The 21,426-nt window shown below is 51.7% G+C and overlaps 2 protein-coding genes across 2 annotated transcripts in view; both read right to left on the bottom strand.

The window, feature by feature from the left end:
- Nwd1 (NACHT and WD repeat domain containing 1) overlaps positions 1–822 on the bottom strand; it is a 41,451-nt gene extending 40,629 nt beyond the window's left edge. The window contains exon 1 of the mRNA XM_051169832.1: positions 572–822. Within this exon, the coding sequence (XP_051025789.1) occupies positions 572–725 (154 nt within the window). The 5' untranslated portion in view covers positions 726–822. The remainder of the gene's footprint in view (positions 1–571) is intronic.
- LOC127210162 (NACHT domain- and WD repeat-containing protein 1-like) lies at positions 813–20,899 on the bottom strand. Its single transcript, XM_051169834.1, has 7 exons — positions 20,787–20,899; positions 15,387–15,684; positions 10,818–12,087; positions 5,064–5,267; positions 3,736–3,895; positions 1,823–1,963; positions 813–854 (listed from the first exon to the last, which is right to left on the bottom strand). Exons 2-7 carry the CDS (start codon positions 15,637–15,639, stop codon positions 813–815), a joined length of 2,070 nt encoding a protein of 689 aa, XP_051025791.1. The 5' UTR covers positions 15,640–15,684; positions 20,787–20,899.
- Between the last annotated feature and the right edge of the window lie 527 nt (positions 20,900–21,426).

Below are 21,426 nucleotides of genomic sequence, written 5' to 3' on the forward strand. Positions count from 1 at the left end.
CAGGATATCCAGGGCTGCACAGAGAAACCCTGTCTCGAAAAACAAAACCAAAAAATCTGTGGGATTTGTTTTTGTTTCCTGTTACAATTATCTTCATGTCCCCTGAAATGCCTCCTGCCTGGACCTGTCCAGGGAAAGCGCAGGCGCAGAGGGAGGGACAGTAGTGGGTTTTCAGGTTTTATTCCAACGCTCTTCCTCTCTGTGTTCCAAGTTCTACAAGTTAGTATTGAAGGAGGCATCGTGGAGTGAGACAAGAAAGTGACATAGTGGGTGGATGGAGAGAGACGTATACGGATGGGTGGGTTGATGGGTGGGCAGCTGGCTGGCTGGGTGGACAGTGGGTAGGTTAGTGGATGGATGGATGGATGGATAGATGATGGATAAATGAGTGGGTGGGTGGATTAATAGGTGGGTGGATGGATGGATGGGTGGATAGACAGGAGGTGACTGGGTGGATGGGCAGATGAATGAGATATTGACAGATGATGTGCATGTTGGTGAAAAATCAACTTGCCGTTCCCTGGAAGAGCAGGTTTCTGGAGACCACGCTCTGGCAGGATGGGACACTCACCCATGCTCCGGAGCTCCACAGCAGGGCGGCACAGCTGGAGAGCTTCTCTGACCAGACCGACCTCAGGAGAGTCCATGTGAGCAACACACATGTCAAAGTCATCCAGTAGGTCCTCAATGCCCCCAGAGATGCCCTGGCAGCAGATCCAGCTCATATTCCCTGCGGGGGACAAGGAGGGAGCAAAGTAGGAGCCTCACTTCCTGCTGCCTCGCTGCCCTTTCTCCCTGGGTCCCTCAACTCATCAGCTCTGGCACTGAGGCTGATGGTTTTCTGTGGTGCGCAGCTTTGGTCGACAGTACACAGGGCCATGACCTGGACCAAAATGCTGCTGGTGACCCTGACCTGTAAGTGTGACTCTCAGAAATGTCTCCAGGATATGCTATCTCCCGGGGGAAATGTCCTTTGTGAAAATAACAGGTATGGAGCCAGGCGTTGTTGCGCACGCCTTTAATCCCAGCACTTGGGAGGCAAAGGCAGGGGGATTGCTGTGAGTTCAAGGCCAGCCTGCTCTACAAAGCAAGTCCAGGACAGCCAAAGCCAAGGCTATCATAGAGAGACCCTGTCTCAAACACACACACACACACACACACACACACACACACACACACGTATGGATGATGGATTGCAAAATCAGTAGATGGAACAGAAATACAGACAGATGGAGACGTGGACAGACAGATAAATAGATGAATGAACAGAAAGTTGGCTAAATGGATGAATAAATAAGAGGTGGATGGAAGTTGGTACTGAAGGGAAAACTAGAGTTAAGCCAGTAACGGTATGGCAGGTAAGTGACTGGATAAGGGCCGGGCGGTGGTGGGGCACACCTTTAATCCTGGCACTTGGGAGGCAGAGGCAGGTGGATCTCCGTGAGTTCGAGGCCAGCCTGGAGGACAGAGGGAGTTCCAGGACAGCCAGAGCTGTTATACAGAGAAACCCTGTCTCAAAAAACAAAAACAAACAAACAAACAAACAAAGGATAAATGGACACATAGATGGATGGGTGGATACATACACACACATATATATGGCTATGTAGATAATTAATGCATAATTGATGGATAGGTAGATAGATGGGTATTTATTTATTTATTGATTGATTGATAGATGGGTATTTAAATAGATGGGTGGATCAATAAATGAATGATGGAATGACGGATGGGTGTATGGATGGATGGGTGGATGGGTGGGTGGGTGGGTGGATGGATGGATGGGTGGATGGGTAGGTGGGGGCTCTAAGCCCCTCGTGACCTCTGTCACGGCGTTCCTCTTACCCAGCACCTCCTGTTTCAGCTCCTCCAAGCGGCCTGCGTGCAGCAGATGGAAGGGCAGTTCCGTTAGCTTCCTCCGGTTGGCCACTGTGCCTGAGAACCACAGTGGCTGTGGGGCCACCTGGTGGAGGCGGGAGGGGCGTCAGCTTAGGCTTGCATTCAAGTGCTTTCTTCCACTGCACAAACACTGGGTGAGGTGGCACCAGAGGGTGCTGGAGGAGACAGGGTGGCAAACAGCAGTACTCCACCACCTCCCCAGCCAGGCTGAGCCAGAGGGAGGACCCTAGGCCTTGAACAGTCCAAGGAGGAGGCAGCAGGGAAGTAGGAAAGTTCTGCTGGAGCTGGGACACTGGAGCTGGGCCTCAGAGGATGAGCAGGAGTCTGTCTGGTAAACACGTCAGAGCAGGGGTGTTGTGGGCACTGTGGTGCTCACTGCAGTCCCCGGTACTCAGGTGGACTATAGACGGGAGGACCACTTGCACTTAAGTTCCAGGTCAACTTGGACAGAAGGCAAGACTCCCATCTTCGAGACCAAAACCAAACACACAGACGCAGCGGTAACATAAACAAAAATGCAGCAACAGACTGAGAGCTGGAGTTAAGGAGTGCCCAGTCACAAGGCGAGCGAGCACTGGCAAGCTAACCGGTCAGACGGAAGATGGAGGCACTGGGGAGCTATGGGGTTGTGGGGGCGGAGGCGTGGCTAGGCTGCATTCTAGAGCTATTCCTAGTGAAGACAGCGTGAGGCGAAGCAGAAGGTGCTGGGCTGAGAGAGCAGAGAACATTCCTGAAGATGCAGCTCAGAGGTAGAGGTGGCTGAGCAGAGCCTCAGCTTGGAAACATGGGCACAGCATCTGAGCTACGGACCCCGAGGCCCATGAGGGAGAGGATGAGGAGGGATCATAGGCCAGGCTGGCAGGAGTGAGAACATTGTTGTTTGACTGTTCTGTGTATGTGTTCCCCAGTAGTCACACATGCCCATGGGTGTGCGTGCGGTGAGTGTGCAGTCCAGAAGCTGAGACCACACTCCTCAGTTGCTGTCCGGGTGACTTTCTGAGACAGGCTCCCATTGAACCGCAGTGATTGTGCTAGACAGCCTGGCCACCAAGCCCCAGAATTCCCCACCATGGGCTTTTAGTTTTGTTTTATGAGATATAATCTCATTATGCGGCCCTAGCTGTCCTGGAACTCACTCTGTACATCAGGATGGACTCATAGAGATCCTCCTGCCTCTGCCTCCCGAGCACTGGAATTAAAGGAGTGTACCACCGCGCCCGGCTGTCTGCTTTTTTTTTTTTTAATGTTTATTTTATTTTATGTATTGTTTTGCCTACATGTATGCCTGTGAGCTACATGGCCACATGGCTACAGGGTGTGGCCACGGAGGCCAGAAAAGGGTGTTGGGTCCCCTGGAACTGGAGTTACAGATGCAGCCACCTTGTGAGTGCCATGAGCAAACCGGTGTCCTCTGCTAGAGCAGCTGGGTGTTGGCTCTAGCCCCTGCCTCTTTTATGTGAGTTCAAAGATTCAGCCAAGATATAAGTAGCCTCCGTGGGAAGAAGAGTTACGGCCCTGTCCTCGGGTGCAGCTGAGAAGATGCCTGCCTGTGGAGAGCGGGGAGGCGGACTGTCCCAGCTGAGCAGCCGATGCAGCGGGATGTGGACCCCAGCGCCAACTGACGCCTTATCCTCATCAATGACTTACGCCCCATAAATCCTCGGTGCAAAGAAGCCCCCTACGCCTACTGATCTCTGTGCCCAGAATCAACTCTAGGGCTGAGGGGTGCTGGCTGCTGTGGAGGGGACCTGAAGTGGATTCAGAGGGCGTTCTGAAAGAGGGAAAAGAACAGCCACGCAGGGCATGGCTCTGGGATGCAGTGCCCCGTGGTCTCACCTTCCGGTCCAGGTTTAGGGGCTTCCCCACGAGCGGCAGGGTAATAAGTTTCTTGGTTCCCTGGCTCCAGGCTCCAGAGAAGAAGTCAGCTAGCACACTATGCCTCTTGGCTCTCTCGGGCCCACACAGGTATCGAACTTGGATCACCTGGGACAGCTGTCTGTGGAGAAAGAAAACAGGCTGATGGCCCAGTGCAAGCTCAGAGCTGTCTGTCCACCCCGTTTCTTACTTAATACTGGTCTCTAAAATCTCTCTGTGTCTGCCTCTGTCTCTCTCTGTCTGTCTCTCTCCGCCCTCCCCTCAAAGTTTTGTTTTTGGGTCAGTGAGAGAGCTCAGTGGGTAGAGGTGCTTTCTGCCAAGCCTCATGACCTGAATTTGATCCATGGCACTTACATCATGGAAGGAAAGAACTCAACTCCCACAAGTTGTACCGACCTCCACACACATACAGAAAATAATAAATAAATGTAAAAAAAACCTTTGATCTGGTGTTGTGGCACAAGACTGTCACTGTAGCTACCCAGAGGCAGACTGAATCGGGAGCCCAAGACCAGGCTGGGAATTGAAAAGAGGCCAGGAGGACAGCTTAGTGGATAAAGTGCTTACTGTGCAAGTATGAGGACCTGAGTTCAAATCCCCAGCACACATGTAAGAGCCCAGTGAGGTGGGAAGAACCCGTAACCCCAGCGATTGGGAAGGGACAGAGACAAGAGACATCTAGGAGGCTTGTTGCACAGCTGGTGTGCTGAACTAGCCGTCTCAGGTTCAGGGAGGGAAGGAAGCTGTCTCCAAACCTAAGGTGAGTGTGATGGAGGGACAAACCTGAGGCCAAGCTCTCGCCTCCAAATGCACACACAACTCAGGTGAGGGTACCACAGACAACTGCGTATCTCACACATACACACACACACAGAGTGGGGAAAAAAGACAAGAGTGCTGTGGTGTGGCTCGGGAGTGGAGCCCCTGCCTAGGATCCCCCAGTGAGGGGCTGGGGACGTGGCTCGGGGTGGAGCCTCTGTCTTGGATCCCCCAGTGAGGGGCTGGGGGCGTGGCTCGGGGGTGGACCCTCTGTCTAGGATCCCCTAGTGAGGGGCTGGGGGCGTGGCTTTATGGGTATAGCCCGTGCCTAGAATCCCATGGCATCTCACACAACACCCCAACAAACTCACAAAACTGACAAATTAGGTATGTAGAGTTTACACTGAGACCTGGTTTGTAAAAGCTTGCCTGAATACCGCCTGAATACCGCAGAACAGGAAGTCAAGGGTTTGGCTGGCAGCCTTTGCTCTCAGGGTCCCGCAAACACAGCGTCCTTTCTCAGGGCCTACCTGTGCGCAATTGCCAGCAGCATGCATCCGTCCACTGGCCTCCTGGCTAGGCAGTGACCCAGGTCCCGGCGGAGCCGCACCCACAGTAGGGGCGGGAAGCGTAGCAGCTCCTTGCTAGGTGGTGTCCAGTCCCGGTACACAGCCTGAAGGACTTCATCATCCAAAGACAACACATCCTTCAGCTCTGCCTCCGAGAGACCGTACCTGTGGGACGAGGGGGCGCAGCACACTGTGATCCGTGAGGAGGATGGGCAGGGACCATGTGTGCAGCTTCTGTCAGGAATCCTCCAGATCAGCGGTTGAACAGATGCGCCCACAGGTATCAAGGCCTGGTTAACGCACAGACCACTGCCGGTGCCCCCTCTTCATGCACATCTGCAGAAGCATGCGCAGGCGCAGGGGGTCTGCAGTGAGGTGTGCAGACCAGCACACTGACAGGCACACAACTATAAGAATAAGTGTTTTAGAGCCTGGCGTGGTGGCCCACACTTGGGAGGCAGAAGTAGATGGATCTTTATGAACTCAAGGCCAACTTGTTGATGTAGCAAGTTCCAAGACAGCCAGGCCTTATAGAGAGAGACACTGTCTCAAAAAACAACAACAGAACAATGCAAACAAACAAACAAGAGAACAAAAGCAACAACAAAACAAATAAATAAAAAATTAAAAGACTAGAGCTGATATAGACAGACATATATGCCTAGCATGCATAAACATGTGTGTTCATTATATGGTGTCTATAAGTGCATATAATGTCCACATTGGGCATACATTCTAGAACTTGTTCTATTGCGCTGGCAATATGGCTCAGAGGGTAAAGGCAACAGCTGCCAACACATGGCAGAAAGAGAACTGACTCCTGCAAGCTGTCCTCTGGAAGTAGAGGCAGGAGGATATCTGTTGTGGAAGTTTTGTGTCTTTAAAAAGTCAGCTAGGTGCTGGGCAGTGGTGGCGCATGCCTTTAATCCCAGCATTCGGGAGGCAGAGGCTGGTGGATCCCTGTGAGTTCAAGCCCAGCCTGGTCTACAAAGTGAGTCCAGGACAGCCAAGGCTACACAGAGAAACCCTGTCTTGAAACAAACAAACAAACAAACGTCAGTTAGGTTATGTACACATGTTTTTGTTTTAATCTCAGGTGTGGAATATGGAGGCTGCTTCAGTTTGTCCAGAGCTGGAAACAAACTTGTGAGAGGGCATGTGATCTTGCCAGGTAGACTAAATAGGAGATCCCAGAGAGGGTGTGGGGCTGCCAGAAGAATTCTTGGTGGAGATAGTCAGAGGAGGAAGAGAAGGCTGCTGCTGTGTTTGCTGCTGCTGGCTGAATATCCTGATGGCAGAGATCAGTACAGCACCAAAGAACCCTGTAGCTTCAATTTTCTTAACAAATACATTTTATTACGAACTTATTAACCGAGAGTACCTCACTTATAACCCGACTAACCTAAACAATAGGAAAAGAAGATTAAAGAATACCATAATGACCGTAGGACATCAGTTCCGAGGAACGATTCTCCTGGCATAATCAGCAGGATTTCTATTGCTGGAACCTGGAGCAACCAGAACCCGGAGCCTCAGCTGGAGCCTGGAGCCCCGAAGCCTTCCCTCAAGCGGTTCTCTCTAGGAGAGTCTCGAAGTGGAGCGATGAACAGCCAAAACTATCCCAAGTCTCCAAAGGCCCCGCCTCTTGTTTTTGTTTGTTTGTTTGGTTGGTTTTTTGTTTTTGTTTTTGGTTTTTGGTTTTTTGAGACCGCCTCTTGTTTTTGGCTCACATTTATACCTCCTCTCAGAATTTGTTCAAGGATGTCTTTCAGCTGGTTAATAACCAATGTCCCCCACACAGTGGTTTGACATCTAAGGGGATAAACATCACCTGCTCTCTCACAAGTCTTTTTCTCATCCCCCACTTGTGATCTAAACCAAAAACATGTTTATCTCTTTTTCATCTCCCCCTTTCTATTAAATAAAATAAACTATATACAACAAAATAAGAATTATCCATTAAGTCACATTTACAAGGACCAATCCATTTGTAGTTAATAATTTTTAAGAAATTATTCCACTATCCTATGCTACTGATTCTTATCCTAATGTCTAAAGTTTTTTTAAAAACTAAACTTATATTAATACTGTGACTATCTACTCTTCAACCTCATCAGAGATCCCAGAAGGAAAAACTATCTAATATGAAGGAAGTGCAGGCAAGCAACTTCCAAAAGTATTGACAGGACAGAGAGCTGACTGGACAGTCACAAGTTCCTCTCCATTGTCGGAGCATCCAGTCTTCAGCCAGCCGGCCCACGGCATCTGACAGACTGCTTCTGCACTGTCACAAGTTTCTCTCCATCCTAGGTGCATCCTGCCTTCAGCCAGCCCAAAGCATATCACAGACTGCTCTGAAGCAGGAATCCTGAAAGACTGGCCCACCTAATCTCTGCAAGGCTGGGCAGCCAGATTCTCAGTATCAGGCTTGATCATAGTGGACGGTCAGTCTGTCATCAGCAGTAGAGATGAGCAAAGTTCCTCAGACCAGTGGCTATCTGCCACTAGTGTTCCTTGATGCCCACATAATTAGACTGGAGGTGCTGCCAAGAACGGATGTGTCTCTCTGTCATAAAAGCCCTTTATTAGTAAATGCCATTTCCTGTGGATCTCTGAGGTGTTTGAAGACCATCTGTCTATCTATTCTATCCGTCATCTATCTATTCCTTTGAAAATATATACAAAACTAAAGAACCCGAGACCCTAACAGCAGGAGGCAGCCAGAGAGAACCCTGCCCCTCCCCCACAGCCTTCTTTCCCTACTACCTGGTGCTGGGCTGTTGGAAGGGATTGGCATGGAGAACGGAGAAAGAGATATAAGAAACCAAAATAAAAATAGATTTGTTTATTTATTTTGGTTTTTCGAGACAGGGTGTCTCTGCGTAGGCTTGGCTGTCCTAGACTTGCTTTGTAGACCAGGCTGGCCTCAAACTCACAGTGATCGCCTGCCTCTGCCTCCCGAGTGCTGGGATTACAGGCGCGCGCCACCATGCTGGGCTTCTGTCCTGGTGTCCTAGTCGGCTCTCTCTTGGGAAGGCAAATTGGGAAGTATCCAGGTATCCAGGCCCTTAATCTCAGAGGCAGGAGGATCTCTATGAGTGTGAGGCCAGACTGGTCTACACAGTGAGTTCTAGTCTAACCAAAGGCTACTTAATGAGACCTTGTCTAAATACTACTACTACTACTACTAATAATAATAATGAAAAGCAACTCAGACAGCAAATTTTGCTTTGCTTGCAGGTATTGCATGGCCAACCACTGTAGGGCAGCAGCTTGAGGCAGTACCTACTGGGAGTCTGGAGCCAAAGCCCAAGGCTGGGGTGGCCCACAGTGGGCTGGGCCCTCCTATCAAGTAGTAATTAAGAAAATGCCCCACAGCCGGGCATGGTGGCACATGCCTTTAATCCCAGCACTCGGAAGGCAGAGGCAGGTGGATCGCTGTGAGTTCGAGGCCAGCCTGATCTACAAAGTGAGTCCAGGATGGCCAAGGCTACACAGAGAAACCCTGTCTCGAAAAACCAAAAAAAAAAAAAAAAACCCAAAAGAAAAAAAAGAAAATGCCCCACAGACTTGCCCATGGGCCAGGCCCCTGAGGGCAAGTCTTCCGAGGTTCCCTCTACCTAGGTGTGTCAGATTGACAGCAGAGATCAGCCACACAGGAGGTGTATGTGTGTGATTGAAGTACCCTACCCCTGCACACACACACACACATACACACACACACACACACACACGCGCGCGCGTGCACGCACGCACACTCACAAATGTATGCACACACACGCGCGCGCGCGCGCGCGCGCGCACACACACACAGGACAGGTTGAAACACCCTCATGCCACTGCTGCAACCAGTTATAAATTATAAATTTCAAATTATTTCTAAGACCTAATTTGACAAAGGAAACAATGCAGGTGCTGGGGGTTGGCCCGAAGTGTGCAGTGCACAAGCATGCGGACGTGAGTTTGAATCCCCAGCACCCCTGTAAAATGCTGGGCACAGTAGTGCATGCATTTGTGATCCCAGCGCTCTGTTGGCAAGATGGCAGGGAGGGATGGGGAGCTAGAAGCTTGCAGGCAGCTTGGCCGAGTGCGCCGTGGCAACATTAGCCTGTCTCCAACAAGGCTCACACTCAAGATGGCCCACTGCCCACCATATGTGCTCCATAGTATATGATGTATGCACACACATGTGCACGCACACACACACACATGGGTACACATAAGCACTCACACACTTGTGCACATACCACCACAGATACATGCATACACATGTGCAAATAGAAACAGATTCTCTCTCTCTCTCTCACACACACACACACACACACACACACACACACACACGGCTACGTGAAAGGATCGTCAGTGCACTGGAGAGGTGGCTCGGTGGTTATGAATGCTTGCTACTCCTACTTCAGTGAACAATCACAATCAAGGCGCCACCTACAGACAGACAGACAGACAGACAGACACACACACACACACACACACATGAACACAGCCCTACCAGATGCAGACAATGCCTCCCTAAGACTTTCCTCTCAGGAGACTCCCTATGCCAAGGTTGACCACACAGCCTGAGGTGACAAAAGCCACATGCAACAAAGTGACCACCAACATCGCGGGACAAGCGTGCCACTCTCTCTTCTCATCCAACGGAGTTTGAAGTCTTAGCCAGAGCCATAAGACAATGAAAAGGACCCTAAGATTCCAGCAAAAAACTCTCAGCCAATGAACGAGGTACAAAACCCACACACAGGCTGGGGCCCGGGTGCGACCATGTGGCTGCTGCCTCGCCTGCCAAACCTCCACAAAGCCCAGGCTCTGTGCAAGTCTCCACAAACAGGAAGGAAGATGACGCGTGTGGTTCAGTGGAGAGAGAACCCACTCTAGGAGCATCAGAACCTTAGAGGAATCTGCAGCATCCATGCAAAAGGCTGTGTGTGTGTGTGTGTGTGTGTGTGTGTGTCTATATGTGGCTGTGTATGGCTGCGTGTTTGGCTATGTGTGGTTGTGTGCCTGTGTGTGTGGCTGTGTGTGCCTGTGTGTGGCTATGTATGTGGCTCTGTGGATGTGTTTGGCGCTGTGTGTGGCTATGTGTAGCTGTGTTTGGCTGTGTGTAGCTGTACGTGGTTGTTGTGGCTGTATGTGTGTCTGTGTGTGTGTGTGTGTCTATATGTGGCTGTGTGTATCTGTGTCTGTGGCTATTTGTGGCTGTGTATGTATGGCTGTGTGTGTGGCTATGTGTGGTTGTATGTGGTTGTGTGTGGCTGTATACGTAGCTGTGTGTGGCTGTGTGTATCTCTGTGTGTGTGTGTGTCTGTGTGTATGGTTATGTGTGTCTGTGTATGTGGTATGTGTGTCTGTGTATGTGGCTGTGTGAAGCTGTGTGAGGGTGTGTGTGTGTGACTGTGTGTGTCTGTGTGTGCATCTGTGTGTGTCTGTGTGTGTATGGCTGTGTGTGTCTGTGTGTGTAGCTATAGCTGCAGCCACAGGAATGTGCTGGGATCACTGGTGTCATCCTAGCTCCAGGCTCAGCAAGCGACCCTGTCTCCGTCTCACGGGAATACTGTGGAGAGTGAAAGAGCAGGAGACGGATGTTCTCTGGCCTTGGCTCATGCACACACACAGAACATAGAACCGACCAACAAAAAGAGAGGGAGGGAGGCGGGGGAGGGAGGGGAGGGAGAGGAGGAGGTCGGACAGAGGCAGCCTTACCTGGAGGATACAATGTAGCCCAGAACATGGGCCACTAGCAGCTGCCCGTGAGTCTCCTCCAGGCGGATGCAGAGCTGGTGTGTGGCTTCCTCAGCTGTGGTGGCCAAGGGCACCGGCACAGTAAAGGAGGCCCACTTCCGGGCCTCTTCGAAGGCCAGCCTCAGCCGCCCTGGATGGCCGCACTCGGGGAGGCTGGCCCAGAGGACGTCCCTCTGACCTGGGCTCAGTGTCCTCCGTTCTGCAGCCAGGAGTAGCTGGATGAATTCCTGTCCCTGACTTCCGGACAAGGCCTTCACCTCCCAGTAGGCGCTGGGGTCTTTGAGGGTCTGTTGCAGGGTGTGTAACACCTGCTGGCCTGAGCATGTAGAGAGGATGAGGTGCACCCTTGGGGGACACTTGAGGGGCAGCCAGGAGACCCTTCGAGAATGGCACGTAGAATCCAGATCATCCACCGAGTCCAGGAGAAGCACCAGGGACTCGAAGTTCCTGCGGGACACAGTGTGGAGGAGCGTGAGGAAGAAGTGGCCCAGCCTGGAGTGGGCCTCCAGCACCTGGCTCGGGGGCAGTGGTAGGCCATATGCCAAGCACAACTGGAAGGACACGCTCCGCAGGAGGCTGCGGGTATCCAGGCTCATCTTTGATGTCCCCAGAAGCCTCAGGACGGCCACCGTCTTGTGGCCGAGAAGCCCTGGGACCTGCTGGGCTAGCTTGCACATGAGGGATGTCTTCCCAATGCCCGGTGGTCCAAAGAGAATCAAGGGAGTGTGGGGCCGGCCCTCATCCTGCCTGAGCCGCTGCCCCAGCTGGGCCAGGAGCTCCTGGTGGCCACAGAAGATCCTGGTGGACTCCGTGCTCTGCCAGAGGTGGTGGCGGATCTCCTGGTAGAGCCAGCCCAGCTCCTGTCTGGCTGACTCCAGCTCTCGCAGCTGCTCCAGGACCTGATGGTTGGTCCTGGCCACAAACTGCTCACTCAGCTCTTTCAGGTAGCGAGCGTGAGCCTTGTTCTTGGGGTTGACCAGGTCGCGGGCCCAGGGCAGGCGGTGGGTCTTCAGGGCTGCAGGCTGAGCATCCAGGATACGCCCCTTAAGGCCACTGAGAAGGGTCTGGGCATCGGTGTCCAGGCAGCCATCCGCCAGCCGGTCCACCATCTTCAGAGAGCAATCGTCCAAGATGTGCTTACTGAGGTCCTGCACGTCTCTCAGGAAGACGGTGGCTCCCTGGTCCCCTCGCGCCGAGCTCAGGAGGCCCCTCTCGATTTCCCACTCAATGACTACAAAACAGAGCGAGCAAAGGGAGGCGTCATCAGGGTCATTGTGGTCAAGTTCAACAGATAGGACAGTCACTTGGGGCAGGTTGCAAAGGCCCCACTTGGGATGTGTGTGCATGGTGACGGTGGTGGGCATTTGCGTACCGCGCCTGTGCAGACCAGAGGCCAACTTCTGTCCTGCCAGGAGCCCAATGGCTGGCCAGCCTGCCGGGAACTGGGAGCTTCAGGTTCAAAAGAGACTTTGTCTCAATGGAATTGGGTAGACAGTGACAAAGAACACCGCTGATGTCCCGCTCTGGCCTCCTTTTGTGCACACCCACACAGTCACATGTACACCACACACTTAACAGAAAAGTCTACGCTGGGCAGAGTGGGGCCACCTGCAATCCCAGCCCTCAGAAGGCTGAGGTGAGGCCAGCCTAGGCTACAAAACCATAACTGTTTTTTTTTTTTTACATGTATTTATTTAGTAAGGTAGTTGGGGTGTGGCGAGTGTGTGTGCCACCAAGTGTGTGTGGAGATGGGAGGACAGGTTTTAAACCTCAGTTCTCTCCCTCCACCACGTGGGTCCTGGGGATTGACCTCAGGTCATCAGGCTTGGTGGCAAGCACCTGTTGTGTCACCGCACTGGCTCGACCTACAAAGTTCCAAGCCCGCCTGGAGTACACAGGGGAACTTTACCTCAAAAGAAAAAAGAAAAGAAAATATTTAAACCACACAGTGTGTGATCCCATCAATAAGAAATGTCCAGAATCCATAGGCGGCGGCAGCTGAGCGGCCTTCTGCAGCCAGCCTGGGGGAACAGGGCTGGCTGCTTGATAGGCACAGCCTCCTGTTAAGGTGTAGAATGTTCTGGAACTAGACCAAGGCGGCAGTGCACAGCATGGTGAGTACTAAATGGCCCTCAACTGTTTGCTTTACAAATGGGATTTCAGCTCTGTGAGGAGCTCCTCGATCAACAGCCAGCTCAGGCGAGAGTTAGCTGCTGCACTCCACATGGGGAGCTGGCACTGAGGTCGCCTCAGCAAACAGGTAACGAGTGGATGAGACCGAGCGATGGGGACGCGGTGGCTGAGGAGGCAGAGGAGGGAGAAGGGATTTTACAGTTGGAGTCCTCTCTAACTAGGGGAGAGGAAAGGACTCCTGCTGTCTGGTGTGCTCCACCAATGAAACGTTTTTTTTTTTTGTTTGTTTGTTTTTTTTTTGCAAACACGGACTGTACAGGCGTGGTGGCACACCAGCACTCGGGAGGCAGAGGCAGAGGCAGGTGGATTGCTAGGAGTTCGAGGCCAGCCTGGTGTACAAAGCAAGTCCAGACAGCCAAGGCTACACAGAGAAACCCTGTCTCGAAAAAACCAAAAACAAACCAACAAACACAGGCTGTAGGCCTGGTTTGTTGCAGTCATCACAGCTGGCTGATCCCTGCGGCAGGCTGTGCTGTGCTGTAGGACAAATGGAAGCCATTATCTTTCAAAGACTTATCTCTACACAGCCCTGCCTGTCCTGGAACTGGCTCTGTAGACCAGACTGGCCTCCAACTCACAGATCCACCTGCGTCCGCTGGGATTAAAGGCGTGTGCCACTACATCTGGGTTCGCCTTATTTTTTAATTATGTGCACATGTGTGTGGGTGTGTGCCTGTGAGTCGAGGTGCAGAAGAGAAATGAACTCTGGAAGGGCAGCCAGCACTCCACTACTGAGCCATTTCCGCACCAATACCCAGGACTCTTATTTTCTAGGAGCCTGAACTCCCACTGGCTTGTCTCAGGAGGCTCTTGTTTTGAAGCAGCAATCAGATCTGAGGAGTTATTTTTGAAGGCTCTCTGGGCTCCATGGAGGCTCCCAACTCCACAGATGAAAGTGCCAGGCCTTTGGAGAACCTACATTCCAGTCAAGGACAGGAGTCACCCAAAGTCCTCTCCAAGGCAGGCACGGTGGCACAGGTCTGTTACCTCAGCTGCTTGGGAGGCTGAGGCAGGAGGATCACAGTCCCAGGCAAACCTGGGTGACTATTTAAAAAACTGAGACAGAAGGAGCTGATGTCATCTGATGTCTACTTAATTGGGATGCCCCAATGTTAAGTTGAATTCTGCGTCTTAGCTGGGCATGGTGGCCCACGCCTTTCATCCCTCAGGAGGCAGAGGCAAGCAGATCACTGTGAGTTCGAGGACAGCATGATCTACAAAGCGACTCTAGGACAGTCAAGGCTAACACAGAGACACTGTCTTGGAAAAAAAAATTCTGTGTCTTGACCCATGGTCAGCTGAATTCATTTATATGCACTCCTGGGCTGTGACTCGGTGGGTGGAGCGTTTGTCTGGCACACAGGAAGCCTTGGGCTCCACCCCCAACACAGCATACCCCGTGTGGTGATGCACACCTGCCATCTCAGTACTCTGGAGGCGGAGGATCAGGAGTTCAAGGTCATTCTTGCCTACACAACAGGTTCAAGACTAGCCTTGGCTACATGAGATTCTATTTTTTGAAAAAAAGATGTGATGTCACTGGCCTTTAAATTCCAACACTCAGGAGGCAGGAGCAGGTAGATCTCTGAGTTCAAAGCCAGCCTGGTCTACAAAGTGAGTTCCAGGGCAGCCAGGGATACACAGAGAAACCCTGTCTCTAAACAAAACAAAACAAATCAAAAGTCCTCCAAGAGGGTCAGCGGGTGAAGAGTTTGTGAGGATCACAGTTGGTCTCCTCGGTGCTCACGTAGGGGCTTGGTGAGGTGGCACCCACTGTCAGCTGGCACACTAGAAATGGAGGCAGGGGTTCTGGAGCTTAGTCAGTGAGCTCTGGGATCAGTGTACAATACAGAGACAACTAACGGGCTACACATTTGTACACATACCCATGTGCACCTGTGCACACATGAGCACACACACACACACACACACACACACACACCACAGAGCTTGAGAACCTGAGTTTGAGTCCTGCAAATTGTCCTCTGACCTGCACATGTCTCTGAGGCTGGCACACACTCCCCAGGCAATAAATAAATGCATATTTAAAAATAGAATGCAGCCGGGCATGGTGGCATATGCCATTTGTTCCAGCCCTCAGGAGGCAGAGGAAGGCTGTTCTTTGAGCTCAAGGCCAACCTGGTCCACAAAGGGAGTTCTAGGACAGCCAGGGCTACACTGAAGAGGAACCCCATTTCAAAACAACAACAAAAATAAATAAATTGATGAATGAATGGAAGGAAGGAAGGAGCATTCCTTGCGTCTGAGGTCCTGGGGACACATATTGCCCTGAGTGTCGCGTGTCACATGCACCCCTAGGCATGTCCTGGGCCTCACCTGATCGATGGTAGCACATCCATTGCTCCTGGCTGATGAGGCCTCGCCTCCAGGCTTCCTGGGCTCCAATTCTCAGGACAGAGGTCAAGGTGGCCTCCTCAGGTCCTGGGGTCTCCACAGAGCCTGGAGGCTGCAGGACGTAGGTAGGAGGAACGGCGTTGTCGTCTCTCTGGAAGTGTCTGGCCACCAGCTCCAGTTCTCCAGGCCTAGAGGCCAGCTGAGCCCTCAGTGCCTCCCACTCCTTCTCCTCCATCCGTGGGGGAACCGGGCAGGGGCCATACTGGTCACCCAGGAGGGCCTGGCAGGGAGACAGACAGAGGCAAGACATGGGATCAAATCCCACTTGACACTGAGCTCAGGGGCCGAGAAGGAAACACACTGAGACCCTGAGCACCAGCCTGGTGGTGACATTATGGTGACTATTACACACAAAAGCAGGGGCAGAAGCTAGGTGTGGGGTGATCCCAGCACTCAGGGTGGGTCTGAAGCAGGGGGACTGTGAGTTCTAGGCCAAGGTAGACAGCAAAGGAAGGCTGTCTCAGAAGAATAAAGAGTCATGCCAGGGTGGTGGCGCACGCCTTTAATCCCAGCACTCGGGAGGCAGAGGCAGGCGGATCTCTGTGAGTTCGAGGCCAGCCTGGTCTACAAAGTGAGTCCAGGATAGCCAAGGCTACACAGAGAAACCCTGTCTAGAAACAAACAACCAAACAACAAAAAAGGAAGAGCCACAAACAGCTACAAGATGGAGAGGGAAGGCAAGTCGAGATGAGGGGAGGGGAAAGGAAAAGAGGAGATGGAGAAAGAACACACAGGAGGGAGGTAGTCATTGAGGTAGGCTAATATGTGCACACATGTGCACCTGTGCATGTGAGTGTGCATGTGCAGTGTGGGAGGTGTGTGTGCAGGTGCACACAGGAATGTGTGAAGGAAACAGGTGAGTTTCTGGTATTTTGAGTCAAGGGTCTCATGTTGCTCAGGCTAGCTCTTGCCTCAGCCTCCTGAGCAGTTGGACAGAGAAGTCCAGGCTACCCACCCTGGGCAGGAATCTGTGGTGACAGATTGACAGACAGCTTCTCCAGGCTCCCTTGTGGCCTCAGGCTGGAGAAGGCCCAGCCAGCCTCACAGGGGAGGTTTGGGGCTAAATTCACAGAGCGAGTGCTCCAGTGCTCCACCTGCTCAGGTTAGTGAGGTGCTTGGAGCCTCTACCCAGGGGGCCTTGATACCGGAGCCCCAAGAGGCCCAGCCTCTGAAGGAGGAGCATGGGGAGCCTGTGGCTGGCTAATGAGTTATTTACCATGGAACTCTCTCTCCAGGGCACCTGTGTGGGTCTGATTTTCATGGAAAGTCCCCCTAACAAGAGTGACAGTGACAGACAGACTCGGGGGACGGGGGGAGTCGGTAGAGTTCAGCCGTGCAGCACTGACCATGTGGCTGTGGAGGGAGCCCAGTTGATCCATCTCCCATGCTACTGGAACCTCCTGAGCTTTCCCCAGCCTGTAATGTGGGCTGAGAGTCAGCTCCCCACCCCCAGGTGTCTCCTAGCTGCCCCCTCCCTGAACGCTTTTACTGTTTAGGGGCTTGTTTATTTTTATGCTTAGGGATATTTCCCAATCCCCATTTTAAAAACATTTTTCAGGGCTAGCGAGATGGCTCTGTGGGTAAAGGCATTTGCCACCCAGCCAGATAGCCTAAATTTAATCCCTAGAACAAACATGGTGGAAGTTTCCAGAAAAGTGACTCCTGCAGGTTGCTCTCTGACCTCCACATGCATGCCAAGGCCTACGCCCCACCCCCATAAGTAAATAAAAAATAAGAACTACCCAGAAGTGGACAGGCTGGTGACACATGCTTGCCATCCCTGGACTTCAGAGGTGACAGCAGGAGAGCTGAGTTAAGGTTGAGCTTTAGCTGGATTGTGAGTTTGAGGCCAGCCTGGGCTACCTGAGACCCCTTCTCAAAGGGAAAAACAAGCCTAGCGTGGTGGTGCACCCCTGTAATGCCGGCACTGGGTGAGGAGAGGCAGGCAGATCTCTGTGAGTTTGAGGCCAGTCTGGTCTACAAAGTGAGTCTAGGACAGCCAAACCTGTCTTAAAAAAAAAAAAAAAGAAATTCAACTTAAGAACATGGAAAAAGGAAAAAGAACTGAGAAGGGGAGTTACAAACATGAGGGCATGTTTACCGTGTGTGTGTGTGTGTGTGTGTGTGTGTGTGTGTGTGTGTGTGTGTGTGTCCTTTACATATGGAAGCCAAAGGTTTACACTGTGACTTCTAGTCTTCCCTCTAATTTATTAATTTTTAAAAGTGTATTTACGTGTGTGTGTGTGTGCTACTGTGATTGCAGTGCCCACAGAGGCCAGAAGAGGGCATCAGACCCCCTGGAGCTGGAGTTACAGCCTTTGTAAGATGCCAGATGTGGGTGCTGGGTCCTCTGTGACCACGCAGACTGAGCTGTAATCCTAACTGCTATGCCATCTCTCCAGTCCACACTTTGTCTTTTGAGACAGCATCTCTCTCAGGGAACCCAAAGCTCCTCAACTGCCTAGACTAGCTGTCAGTGAGCTCAGGCATCCATCTGTCTTTGCTCTGGGTGCTCAGGATCTGAACTCAGGTCCTCCTGCCTACACACCACACTTTACACACTGAGCCTTCCTCCCAGCCTGAGAAATAATTTAAAACAACAACAATTAAAACATACAAGTAGTCGTACGCAAAGAGGAGGGCAGGACACAATTTGAAAACACCAAGTGCACTGTAGTTAAAAGATAAGACATGGCCAGGCATGGTGGTACACACCTTTAATCCTAGCACTGTGAGTCCAAGGCCAGCCTGGTCTATAAAGCAAGCTCCAGGACAGCCAAGGTCAGAAGAGAGACCCTGTCTCAAAAGCACAAAGGCTAGCCGGGCGTGGTGGTGCACACCTTTAATCCCAGCACTTGGGAGGCAGAGGCAGGCGGATTGCTGTGAGTTCGAGGCCAGCCTGGTCTACAAAGTGAGTCTAGGACAGCCAAGGCTACACAAAGAAACCCTGTCTTGAAAAACCAACCAACCAACCAAACAAACAAACAAACAAACAAAAAGCCACAAAGGCTAGCACATTGGCAGAGGCAGACCTCAGCCCTTGCCTGGGTTTGGTGTCTGTCTCACCCTGTTTTCTCGTGAGCTCTAAATGGAACATCTCTATCAACAACCCCTGAGAGGCTCAGGAACATCACAGAAGAGGGGCCAGAAGGATGCTGTCTTCTGGACATGACAAATGAGCTCACAACAGCTGTGGTGGCCAACACGTGGTCAGGACAGTGAGTTCTGGGGCTCCACCGCTATCTGAGGACCTGGTGGCTGCGAGGGGAGAGAGAGTCACTTTGTTTCAGGTTGGGGCAACTGGTAGGTTGCTCAGGTTCTGGGATGATGGCAGACACCGGTATGCATCTGGGCAGCACTAACTGGGCTTAGTGGAATACTTTTAAAAAGAGAAGAAGGCCAGGTGGCACACCTTTAATCCCAGCACTCGGGTGGCAGAGGCAGGTGGATCACTGTGAGTTTAAAGCCAGCCTGGTCTACAAAGTGAGTCCAGGACAGCCAAGGCTGCACAGAGAAACCCTGTCTCCAAAAACCAACCAAACAAACAAACAATATATTCTTTTTAAAAAGACTTGTGGATTCAAACAGTCCTCCTGCTTCCCACATAGCTCAAATGACAGACTGTGAATGGAGGTGCATGCCACCTTCTTCTGTTTTGTTCTTTTAGGGAGACTTACTCTCTGAGGTGGCGCTAGCTTATAGAACATTTGAGAAATCTGGGTGACTGCTATTCCATGCTGTCAACATTCACCATGGTCAATGTAATGTGAATAGTGCTGTACAGGGTCTGTGGTTTTTGCCATGGACAGAGAGGTTTTTTATTCATGTGTGAGTCTGTGAGTGGGTATGTACACACGAGTGCAGTACCCTGAGAGGCCAGAAGAGAGCATCAGATCCCCAGGAAGTAGAGTTATGGCAGCTGTGCACTGCCAGACGTTCTGGGAGATGAACTATTGTCCTCTGTAAGAGCTGTACAGCATCTTAATGCCTGAATCTGGGGGTGTTTGCCTTGTTTGTTTGTTTGTTTGTTTGTTTCAAAACACTCTCGCTGGGCAGTGGCGGCACAGGCATTTAATTCCCGCACTCAGGAGGCAGAGGCAGGTGGATCCCTATGAATTCCAGGCCAGCCTGGTCTACAGTGCAAGTCCAGGACAGCCAAGGCTACAAAGAGAGACCCTGTCTTGGAAAAAAAAAACTCCAAAACAAAGAAACAAACAAAAAACCACAAACAAAACAGAGTCTCACCATGAGGCTCTGTCTGTCCAGGAACTCACTCTGTAGACCAAGCTGATATCAAACTCACAGAGATCCTCCTGCCTCTGCCTCTGAAGTGCTGGGACTAAAGATTTGTGCCGCCACTGACAGCTTGTTTTATATTTTTAATTTTCACATTTGAGGGAGGGTCTGGAATGATCTTTTGGCCTCCACCTCCTGAGTGCAGGAATTGCAGGCCTACACGTCTACGTTATCACCTGGTTTGGGATTAATTTGGTGACAGAGGAGGCACAGGTGTGAGTGGGTGGGCAGATACCCTGTTCCAGACCAACAGAAACATGGTGACAGAGAAAACAAACTCCCAAGAATGCAAGTTTCTACTTTATTGTTTCCCAGAATCCCAAAATCTCACAGATTTAAAGTGGCCCAGGTTCGAAAGGTGGGGGGAGTTTCAGACCAAACTGGAAGATTCCCCTACGTCAGCATTATACTTTCCAGCTCACTTATGCTGCACTTGATTACTAAGGCCTGGCACCCAGCTACTTCTGAGGAGGACATACATCCTGTTGCTGATTAGTAATGTCTGTCAAGACCAGTGTAGGGGGATTGAGATATTAGCTAAAGTGTAGCCACTTCCCCTACTCTTCTGTTGGGATAGCCATCAGGGACCACATTCTGGTGATGGAAAAATGAATAAGGGCAGCTACACCTACCCCGCCACACTCCAGCTACTCCGCCACACTCCACCTACCCCGCCACACTCCACCTACCCCGCCACACTCCAGCTACCCCGCCACACTCCACCTACTCCGCCACACTCCAGCTACCCCGCCACACTCCACCTACTCCGCCACACTCCAGCTACCCCACCACACTCCAGCTACTCCGCCACACTCCAGCTACCCCGCCACACTCCAGCTACCCCGCCACACTCCAGCTACCCCGCCACACTCCAGCTACCCCGCCACACTCCAGCTACCCCGCCACACTCCAGCTACCCCGCCACACTCCAGCTACCCCGCCACACTCCAGCTACCCCGCCACACTCCAGCTACCCCACCACACTCCAGCTACCCCGCCACACTCCAGCTACCCCACCATACTCACCACAAAAGCTGGTCCTATGGATGTTTTCTGGCAGCGGTCAAGTTCTTCTAAGCAGAGTTCTGTGGTCAGGTGCTCAGTGGCCTGTGTGTTCGGAATACCCCACCTCAGGTCAACGGCCTGGGGATCAGAATGGCGAGGTTTCTGTGAGCAATTTGTTTTCCAGTTTCTTTGAAGAACAGCAGCTTTGGCAGCACTCTCCTAGCAGATTCCAGATCAGACAAATTTGGGGCTAGGGGTGTCACTAAGTAGTAGATTGCTTGCCAGAACCCCAGTGAGGGGCTGGGGGCGTGGTCTGTAGCAGATGGTTTGCATAATGCCCACAATCCCTAGATTTCATTCTACGTCAGAATAAAAGAACAAAAGTGACCCTTCTTTAATCCCAGCACAGGCAGAAGCAGTCAGATCTCTGTGAGTTCGAGGCCAACCTAGTCTACAGAGTGAGTCTAGGACAGCCAAGGCTACACAGAGAGACCCCAACTCAAAAACCCAAATAAATAAATAGGAAAAGAAAGCGGATCCTTGGTATAATTTGTTGGGATTCCATTCTGGGACAAGCAGCTGAGGTACTGTTTTAACCAAAGTGGGCCTGGCCTCCAGATTCTCCCAGCATCCCTCAGTCCCTACCTGATGCAAGACAAGG

This window comes from Acomys russatus, chromosome 27 (assembly GCF_903995435.1).
Source record: "Acomys russatus chromosome 27, mAcoRus1.1, whole genome shotgun sequence".
NCBI classification, from domain to species: domain Eukaryota; kingdom Metazoa; phylum Chordata; class Mammalia; order Rodentia; family Muridae; genus Acomys; species Acomys russatus.

Coding starts and splice junctions, on each gene's coding strand:
- LOC127210162 (XM_051169834.1), bottom strand. CDS start 15,639: ATGGAGGAGAAGGAGTGGGAGGCACTGAGGGCTCAGCTGGCCTCTAGG. Junction 5,268..10,817: donor GGCTACATTGTATCCTCCAG/GTAAGGCTGCCT, acceptor CTCGTCCCACAG/GTACGGTCTCTCGGAGGCAG. Junction 855..1,822: donor AGAGGAACGCCGTGACAGAG/GTCACGAGGGGC, acceptor TGTCGACCAAAG/CTGCGCACCACAGAAAACCA.